Below are 10948 nucleotides of genomic sequence, written 5' to 3'. Positions count from 1 at the left end.
ACCTTTTGCATGTACATATTTAATTGTTATATCTGGCACTCTTTTCATGCTGAATTTGTTTGCTCATGCATGGCTCCAGTTTTCCATATTCTTAGTAGTTACATTAAAGATGAAAATAATATTAGCTAAAAAAGCTAGCACAGCTTACTTGCACAAATAACTTAATATAAACCTAATGATTTTAACATTAAATGAAGCTGTCATAAAGGAACTGTTATTGTTTTCTAATTAATTTTGATTTACTGCTTTCAGTAAGGCTCCAGTCTTTTTAATTGGATTAAATATTATTATTTACTTTTCACTTTTATTAAATTAACTTTTTATTTACGAAATTGTCCTTTACATTATGCCTTATGTACAAGATTTTATCAATATGGGACCAATAAGGAAAATAAATACTTAAAGATGTGTTCTCCCTTGATCCGGTTAAAAACATACTACTCAGAGACCAGTTCCGAACTTCCCATCTGTGTATGCGTTCGTCACTGTACTTTTCCAGGTGTATTCTGGGAAAATACCAGAAAAAAACGCTGTCAAGTGTTTTGCTGCAACATGAGAAGGGGTGTGGTTAATGGAAGGCTGCAGTGTGTGGATGAGCCTATTTTTGCTGCAGAGAGGAGGTGGTTGGAGGATTGTCAGCACTGAAGCTCCTCTGCTGGAATTCCGTTTAACTTTCCACATGTTTATATCAATTCAGTTTATGTTATGAAACATAACAGCTCGAAAAAGAGGTTATAATTGAAGATAAATGAATGAATATATATGTGATATGATTTCAGTTAGCATTTATAAACTAGGTAATATACAGAGGAATATTATATAGATCTAACTGAAACCTCTAACATCCAGCCAAACATTCAAAATCAATACTGCCTCATCCTTGAGTCATTAGTTTTGTGGTGCTTTGATTTTTGCCACAGCCATCAATTAGTCTGGGCTGGTGCCATTCATCTGATTTTCTGCACACCTGAACGTTTTCTAACTTGCTGATGAATATTTTGAAAATAAAAAAGAATCGAATATACTTTATTAATTCCTCAGGGAAATTCGGGAAAAAAGTTAATATGAATGTGTTAAACTGATAGTTGATGTAGTTAAACTGATAACTACTGATTCCTTTCTTTAGCAGCCTTCCTGATAACTAACAGAGAGTTTTTGTGTAGCCAGGTGTAGTAATATAAATGGCATTGCGACTGTGTAGTATAGTTTATAAACCAAATGTCCACTAGAGGTCACTGTGTGACAAAACAATTCACCAAAAGCGAAACACTCCTGCATCAACATGATGCAAGTTTCAAACTTGCTGCAAGTTTCAAACTTGCTGCTTGCAACGACCTCTTATACAATAAGTCACTGCTATAACATCAGAAAATAAGTTATAATTTAGACCAGTAGTATTAATAATAAACCGTTTCCAATCGTAGATCGACCCTGGAATCTCAACTATATGTGTGCGATTGAACTCTTACAAACATAGTATAATAATTTGATCAAGGAGAATAAGAATAACCAATATGTGGCAGTGTTATTAGACAAAATATGTGACCTATCAATACATTTATATTTTCTTTATTTTCATATGAACAATTGTCACAACCTACAAGTAGTCCTACTAAATTAGTTATGTGTGCTTTCTGAGGTGTTGAAGGTGCCCTTACAGGAAGTTACAATAATATCTTTGAGCTGTGCATCCATTATAAACACAAGTACAAGTAGTTCTTTTGCTAAATATGCTTTAAAATGCAAATACTGTGAAGTGTATTCTGAATTGATTCTAATAATTGAAGGCTAAGATAAATGGTAACTTAAAAGCAAACTCCATTAAAGTGTTATGTAAAAGGACGACCTGAAATATGTATGTATGAACCTCAGCAGTAGAAACACAGTGAGGAACTCTACCAGAATAGCCACCAAGGTCAGAGGCCTGATCCACATCCAGCTATCTTACCTCTCTGAGAGGCCTGAGCTCAGCCAGGCCAGCGGCACTCTGCGCTCTGCTGCTTACCTCCTTAGATGGTAGTTCAGTGTCTGGATGGCACCCAAACATAAATGATGGACATCTCTTCCTTCTGCAGATAGCTGTGGTTAGCTCCTGACATGATGTTATAGCTTGTGCATGAAAAATGCAATTTCTTTAAGCCTTTTTTGAGCATACTTAAACACAGCGTCCCTTCAGAAAGTCTTTATTGTGTGTAACTAACTTTAACAAATGAATGCATGATACAGAAAACGTCTCTTTACAGTCCACAAAGAAGTGAGGAATAAATGTGGCCACACATGAACAGTTTTTCAGTTCATATTACTTTGCAGTGGGGTTTGTAAAAATGAGCAGAGCTCATTTAGGCTGAAATTACTCTCGAGTCCTTAGTTTAACAAGTAGTTCAAATAAAATCGATTAAAGCACACATTTAATGACACAAGAAAACAGAGAGGCTTCGTCAGGAAGTCATGAGTGTAATTTACATCTTACGCCTGAGTCAGTGTGATGTAGGAAACAGTGTTGCTGAGTTTGACTCATATCTGACAACCGAATTTGTTAACAAAACAGAGGCCAAATAAGCTTGGTACTTAAGTGAAAGTACAATTACCCAGCAAAATATATACTCAAGTAAACTTAGAAGTCAACATCAACAACCCTACTTAAGTAAAAGTCTTAAGTTACTTTTGAATGTACTTAAAGCATTAAAAGTAAAAGTACTCATGCACCGAATATATATTATTGACAATGTGTAGTTAATTTACATTTTCAGTACAGAAGCAGCTATGAACAGGTCTGTCTATTATTTTTACTTCAGTAAAGTATAAATACAATTTTTTTTACTTAAGTACAGTAACGAAGTACAAATACTTAGTTACTTTCCACCACTGCCGCCAACATCTGCCTAGATTCTATATGATCTGCATTAGTCTATAGTGACTCTTCTTTTAATCCCACTGCAGCAGATGAGTCTATTATATAATCAATAATAATATCATAACTCATTCAACATTCATGATGCATTGCTGGAAGATGTTTATAGTGTCTTCTGTGGCTGATGGATAAATATGCGCTGACTTTAGAACAATGTGCTCAGAGTTCAGGATGTGGCTGCACAGTGAGGCCTGTTCAGAGATACGCCTGCTGCCAGCGCTCATTAATGTAGGAGACGTTCTGCATTTGGTCCTCATCTCCGAAAGTCAAAATGAACATCCATAATTTAGAGGGTCTCATACGTACACCTCAACTGTTCTAGTATTCATGACAGCTTCCACTGTGCCGGGGCAGCTCTCAGAGGCACTCACAGATCATTTGGAGAGAGAAAGGGGGATTAATCAACCGGGGGATGCACCCCCCCCAAAATCATTTGAAGCGGAGCAGCTCGCTGGAACAGTTATGCTTCTTTTAAAAGCTTAGGCCACTCAAACTCAAATATTAAATAGCAATTATAGACTGTAGCACAGGGAAACCCTGAGCGTTCATTCACAAAGTCTCTTCTGCTTACAAATGTCACTTCAGTATATAAATGTTCTGTTGTATTGCCACGGGACGTTGCTTTGAAAACATGACACTAAATCTACTGTATGCAGGGCAGTATGTTAGCTTAGACATTTAACAAAAAGGACAGCCCTGCAGGCTACATGCATGTCTGTGCTTCTACATGCAGGGCCAAGATCAGTGGCAACATCACATGTTAAGCCAGAGGATGCATGCAATAGAGAGATTATTGATCAAGCTACATTTCAGTTCATTTTTAGATTCAGTAAATTTACTTTCTGACTGCCTGCTTGCACGGCGCCTTATACTGTATTTATCTGAAGTGCTCATCCACAAGCTGAGCAGGTAATTGTTGTTATTATGCAAATGGTGCATTGGTATGTAATAAGAGGGAGAAGTCTTTGCAGCAGATTGCTGCTGTAAATGTGCCTTTCACCAAAATGGAGTGCAACAGGATGGGCATGTTAATGTGCTGAGTGAGAGGAGGAGGAGTACCACATCTGGTCAACAGGTGGAGGCAGAAGGCAGAGGATAAAATCAAGAACAACATTTTATATATATAGAAATATGCAATAAAAATAGTAGCTTTAGTCAAGTCCTCCTCATGATGAAGCACAGTGTGAGGATCTACAATCAGCTGTTTACATTGAAAAAACATCATGACAATGAAGCATAATGATCCGATCTGTAAAAAGTTCTTCTCAGTGCTGGAGCTGCTGTTCTGTCACACTGCAGCTGCTCATTATGATCGTCTCTGCAGTCATGGCTCGCTTACATAATGAGTCAGATAAACACAATTATGCAAAAATGCATAATTGACATGCATTTGCATTTTTTATACTCCGAGTCCCTACCTGAGTGATTAAAATAATATTATATTAAACACTAGTTGCTCCATGTAGCTCAGAATAGAATAACAAAGAATTATCATTGCACTCTGTATTATTAATGTGTGAGTTTCTGTGCCGCTGGCTGCTGGAGAGACTTCAGATGCTTTCATTTGCCTTCATTATAACTGAATGACTCTGCATTTTTTTTTTAAAGTTGTAAAGTAACACTGATTTTTCTTTTGACGCATTTAAAATGGCATTAAACTCATTCCAGTTATGCCATTTGTCCTGAGCTGCTGCAACAACAGCAGGCTATATAGATGTTGACTGACGGTGACAGTTAGCCCGGCTTTGAACAGCTGCTGTTGTTGTAATGTGCATTCAAACCAGCAGGTGACTCTGCCTCTTCTGTTTAAAGAAGGAAAAATCATCTATCACTTCCTATTATAGACTCTTTAATGTAAAAGATTTTAGACATGGATGTGAGGAGCAGAAATGTAGCTGTTAAGGTATTTTTTTAATATTATGATTATTGTTATAGCTCAATTAAAGGGGATAAGTGTGTGTAGTCAGACTTTAGTATCATATGTGTGTGTATAATTTCTGTATGTATCATGTTACAGCTGAGCCATCTGTTAAAGACAGGATAACAGTCTGTCATTGATGTAGACAAAAAGTCACTAAAAAGCCATTGTTATGTGTACCTGCGCGTCCACGTGCGCGGGCGTGCACGTGTGAATGTATGGGCCAGCCTCTCTCTATAAAACAGTACATTCCCTAAAATGGCGCGTAAAGCTTAACATGAGGTCATATTTTTTTTTTTTTTGTAATTGTAATGACAGCATCTACTTCTGCATTTTGCTATTTTTGTGGTTGCATAACTGTCAGGTAGGTTATTATTATTATTATGATGATGATGATGATTCTCCCTCCACCAGATCCAATCACACCCTCCCCCATCTCAAGTACAATTACGTGATGGGTGACGTTTCAGCATGCGGAGGAGGTGCTCTGGGCAGGGACCACTTTGACCAAAGAGGACTAAAACACTATTTCATTTCAGCGCAGAAACAACGCATCCAAGGCAGCGGACACGGGCGCCTCGCTGAAGCCGAGCCCATTGTCTCCTACGAGCAGAAGCAGCTGAAAGGAAGCCCGGCTTTGACCCAAAGCAGCGCCCGTAGAGGAGTGTCCAAGCGGTAGGCTAGGCACTGCGGGTCTGTAAGGCACAGAAAAGAAAAAAAAGGGGGCCCTGGACAGATCTGGCCAATAACGGAAAATGAATCACAGTCAAGTTTTCATAATATGAGTCGCGTTTTGTTGCAATTGGCGTTCAACTATTGATGCTTCTGCGCCGATCGTTCTCCACACCACCAACCCGCGCGGACTTCTTTTGTTCGCATCGCTTGAACCCCAAATTCTAGTCTGCAGATTTTTTTTTGGTGTGTGTGTGTGTGTGCGAGTGTGTGTGTGTGTTGCCGTTTTTAAAAGTCTCTCCAAAGAAAAACCCAAGATGAATTTCCAGTCGGGCGTCCAAGTGTCCGGTATCTCGCAGCAGTCTCAGCCAGCCATGCCCACTCCAGGCACGGTCCCGGCTCCCGTTCCCGTCCCAGTTCCCCAGTCCATCCCGTCCCAGTTCGGATCCGGATCGTCTGCAAGCTCAGGGGCAGGCCAGTTCGGTTCGGGGACTGTTTCGGGCCAGGCGGCACAACCCGGCCAAGCGGGGTCCCAGTTTGTTTTGTCCAACTCAGCGGCCATCAGGGCAGAGATCCATCGGTTCGAGTCTGTCCATCCGAACATTTACGCCATCTACGACCTGATCGAGCGCATCGATGACCTGGCCCTGCAGAACCAGATCAGAGAGCATGTAATCTCCATTGAAGGTGAGTAGGTAGATATTACAGTTGTGTTTTGGTGCTCCCCATTCATTAGGGGTCAGAGGGAGAGGGGGGGGGGGTGATGTGTATGTTTTGGGGTTGGGGGTGCAGGCTCCTCATTTCCTTCCCTTTAGGCACAGTTGGCATCTTTGTAACGGACGCCTAGCCCAGTATCAACAATCACACTTGGAGGTTGGGGGCGTAGCTGATCCACAGCCCTGTCCCAGGATTGATCTGCAGCCATGCACTGCAGTGTTGACAGTGATTGTTCAGCTGTACTCATAAGAGGCAGTCTGTGTTATTGTAATTAGCCTCCCCCCAAAAAACGATTTCATGGCATTTGCTAAAAGGAAAGCTTGTTTCCAGCTCACATAATGCTGACCTCCTGTGTGTGTGTGTGGGTCTGACATTTTCTTTAACATTGAACTCACGTGAAACAAGCCAGAGGCTGCCAAATGTGAAATCATGTGTTACATGAAAATAATGATGGGCCTGAACAATGCAGAGACAACACTCATGCACACACACAGAGAAGGAATGGGGATGTTCCTCATGAGATTGCACCATGGGGGCAAACATTTGGTTTGTTATTAATGCCGCTCAATGGACACATTCTCTGTCACACTAGAAAACAAGTCCAAACGTTATTACCTGTCCAGGGAACGCTGACAGTTGCTGTGGAAAGCAACAGCTGGTCAAAAATCAGCCTGGCATTGATGATAATGCGGTGTCATGTGTAGCTGTCTTACATGATGGTAGGAGTCTCTGGTGTGTTTCATCCACTCAATAGATGTGTGACAGGCCGCTGTCAATCAACAGTCACCTTCCAGGGTAACTGTATGGAAGTACATCTTTACCACAGCCTCTGGGAACATCCTTAGAAACAGTATCTGTTCTTTAGAATCAATCAGTGAAAGACACCAGCTTGCTTTATGATGTTTCTATAATGTGAGAGAGAAGAGTAAAAAAAGTAAAATTAAAAATAAGGTAAATATAACACACACAACTCAGGCAATCTGGGCTTAGCAGTGGTTATTTAGCTTACATCAACTACACTTCAGCTCTGACAACAGGCCAATGGCTGAATTACATGGAGGAGGTGATCAATAGTAGACAGTCAACATTTATGCTCAGATTTTCCTTCTTTCTTTTTTCTGGAATAGTAGTTTAACAGGATGTTTAGCTTTATGTGTTTACCTGGATTTACATTACACGACACAGAATAAGTGTAAAGCTGATTGTGTAAATGAAAAGTTCATCCGTGGGATCGTTCAGTCTCATTTCAACCTTCTTAAGAACGGAGGGTTGTGTAATTTTCTCAATGAATGTCTTGATTCTGCGTGATGATAGGACCAGAGTGGAGCCTTTTATGCATTTTGCTCTCAGCTGTACCTTTTTATATAACCAAAGGTTTATTGCTTGTTTTGTCCACAAATCAGATGCGAAACAAATATTTAGTTTTTAGTCTTTGTAAAAGATGAGAGAACATCTGACCTCAAGGCAGCGTTCAGTGCTGTTGTCCCTGTAGGCTGTAATAAATGCTGCTAAAATTAACTTTTATTGTTGTTTTGTCCTCCCTTAAGCTGCTGCGTGTTTTTTTTTTTTTACAGCTTTTCCCATAATACTCTTTCCAATGCTTAAAACACAGTGCAAATTTGATGCTTTGAATTTAAAATGTAGGCCTACTAGTAAAGGCGGGACACGTCAGATAGACTTTGAACCCTTTTTTGTTCTTGAAACAATGTGGATGGCGTTAATGTCTGTTTCAGCTCCTGCTTGTAGAGGAACTGGTCTCTTGGCTTATTGTCATCGCTGAACAAAAGATCTGAAGCATGTCTGTGCTCTCTGGTTAACATGTGCTGCATGTTCTACTGCTAAGTTTGATGGGGATGAGATGTTCCTGGCATTTAGCCTACTGTATGCCAAACTGGATCAACACATTAAACAAGAATCTAACACTAAATAAGAAAACAGCCCTAGGACAGCAGGGTGTAACATTTCCTCAGTGTGGGTGTGGAGCGGTGCTGAATTGATCCCTCTGATAAAACATCACATTAGTTTGATGTTTTTTCATTATGCTAAATGAGGTGCACTCGTCTTAATAACTGTAACTTCAGGATGCTTTGAAGAGCTGCAACAGGAGATGGTGGCCGACTTGTCTTCACCTGCTCCTCTGCAGATCTGTTCCTCTTCGATCTCGCATGGTTGCAGAGTCTGTTGCTAAGGAACGAGTGGCTCATGCATTTAGCTGAAGCACTGAATAGAAATTACATCCTTTACAAAATGAATTCCCATCGATACTAAGGTTTCCCTGTTGTTCTGTTGATTAATAGGACCTTCATACGATGATGACGCACCATGCTGGGTTTTGTGTATGTTTCCATTTTTTGTCTAACAGTGTCCCTTCTGGCTGCTGTTTTGTTTCTGTAAAACATTTTTATGGTTTACATGTTTAAGAGAACTGAGGGTGATCTAAATAAGACCAGCATCAAATTAGAAGAAGCACTGAACAGGCCAGGAAAGCAAAATGACAGGGAAGCACTAAGTAGATGGACAAGGGGTTAAATAGGCACACATATAAGGTACAAAACATTTTAGGTACACCACACACTAGGTGGCATCTTTGTGTTTTTAACCTGGCTCCGGGGTTTATGTAAAGTTTGTGGCAGTGTGATGAAACCAAACTAAAAAAAAAAGGTGTTTGACCTACATTCTCACACAGGGTCCCTCTGCCAGGCAGGGCCCCAACGAAATTAACCAATACAGCAGCATGCTAAAGTATTTTAGTGGTGCAAATTTACAGTAATCAAATTATCAGAAGGCACACAGAGGACCTTTTAGGTTCCTTGTGGATAAGATGCCAAATGTCTGTGACCCATATTGGCATCAGTGTTCATTGGTAAATGCTGAAATGATTGGAAAGTTCCCAGGAGTAGATTTCTGGGTTGTGAGTCAGCTCCAACAAGTATCCTGGACAGTGAGCTGGTCCTGTCCATATGTTGTTTGTGAGAAGTTGCTGTGTCAGTGAAGCTTTGTCTTTACAATAAGTCAGCTCATTGTAGCCGTGTCCCATGATGGAACATATACAGCAGAGCAGAACGGGCTCTGCACAGAAGAGTGGAGGTTTGTGTCAGGACACAAGTGACTCCAGTTAGAGCAGTTTACTGAATTGTTACCTTTTAATACTAAGTCTCATTATTTGATTATTACTAACCACTCTGACCAAAAGCAACCTTTTTATAGAGGCTTTATGGTCAAACAGTGGAGAGCCCTCCTGTCAGTGGTCACCCTGAGAACTCACTGTGAAATCATATCAAGTTACAACAGGCTGGTTGCAGACGTTGACCACAGCAGAGACTGAGTGATAACACGCTAAGCTAACTATGTGTTGCTAAATCACATATTATTGTAAAAAAAAAGTAGAATCAATAATATGTGTTGGATAATATGACTGGATTCATGCTGGCATGATTATCAGGACTTGGTTTGTTGTTTGGTTTAGTTCCAGTCTGAGGTTCACTTATGTTAACATAGTAGCTTTGTGTGTTTTACACTTTGAACCTTGAACTGGAGATGAAGTTTCTTAAAAAGGAATAAACTCATGAAGAAATATGGAGACATGTGCAGAGATTCACAATGTGATTGTGGTCATATTTTTAGGTACCATCCTTTGAATGTAGAGTAGAGTTCTATTAACAAGGCTGTGTCCGGGGAATAGTTTTTCTTTGGTTCTAATTGCAGTGGGAGTTGTGCTTATCCTAATTTATGTTCTTATCCAACTTCTTTCAGTTTTTTCCTAAGACGGTGTGTAGGCAGCTGGATAGTGTAATGTAGCTCTGTGAAGTGAAACAGCCCCTGTAGATTGAATGCATTTTAAAGTTTAAGGGATCACGCAGGTCAGTGCGGTCCAGGTGGTGTAAGGTTTTGATGCTGCTCTGCTTGTATAGCCTGAAGGTGGCATTGCACTTTCACAGCAGCAGGTTATGATTTCAGGACTCCGACCTGCGTTTATTTTTCTGAGATATCCCTGAGCCGAGCATCACGATGGTACATTGTGGAAACATTATCCTGTATCTTGAGTAATAACTGTGTTTTCACAAAGCTGCAAAAGCTCACACCGACGTTCATATTTCCAACTGACAGCCCAATGTCAGGGCAAGGGCAGTCACCTAAATCCACCCCCCCCTACTCAAGAGGGGTGCTTGGGATTTCAAGAATGGGCTAATAAGACTGCACAATGGGACATTGTGTGCTCAAATAGCAATAGGGATGACACGGAGAGATACAACAAGTGTGCAGACTGAAGCCGCAGAGCTCTCTGCCGGCATTGTGTGGCACCTAAGCAAGCTCTGTGGTACACACTGCATCTCATGTAGTCATTTACCAAGGAGAGCATGAGCACAGTGCTCATCTGCTAATCACAACCAGTGAATGATAATGCATTTTTCAATCACTGTGGATTAATTTCCTCCACCACTGAGATGGAAAACACTAAAACATCTTAATTAACACTGTTTTCATTGACTGCAAGCTGTCATGCTACATAGTGAGTTATATGACGCAGTTTAATTCAGCTATCTGATGGTAAATATGTATAGCTTTGATTAATAAACATTTAATTAAACATGGAAATAGAGGCAGGCTTTGCAGAGGTTGTAACAGTTTGAAGTTTGAGGCGTGTGTGTGTGTGGTTTGAATTTGATTTGATGAACTGGGCTGTGGGCCATCTGTGTCAGGAGAATGCTGCTGCTACTTCTGGCAAGTGA

At 40.4% G+C, this 10948-nt stretch overlaps 1 protein-coding gene across 2 annotated transcripts in view; it reads left to right on the top strand.

Annotated features, from left to right (window-relative positions):
- Positions 1 to 5332: 5332 nt before the first annotated feature.
- Positions 5333 to 10948, top strand: part of agap3 (ArfGAP with GTPase domain, ankyrin repeat and PH domain 3) — a 98837-nt gene continuing 93221 nt past the window's right edge. For both annotated transcript variants that reach the window (XM_028426779.1, XM_028426777.1), the window contains exon 1: positions 5333 to 6188. In XM_028426779.1, the coding sequence (XP_028282580.1) occupies positions 5819 to 6188 (370 nt within the window). In that variant the 5' untranslated portion in view covers positions 5333 to 5818. The remainder of the gene's footprint in view (positions 6189 to 10948) is intronic.

Source organism: Parambassis ranga, chromosome 17 (genome assembly GCF_900634625.1).
Source record: "Parambassis ranga chromosome 17, fParRan2.1, whole genome shotgun sequence".
Lineage (NCBI taxonomy): Eukaryota > Metazoa > Chordata > Actinopteri > Ambassidae > Parambassis > Parambassis ranga.
Note: the sequence above shows the minus strand (reverse complement) of the source record. Positions and strands in the feature narration are given on the sequence as shown.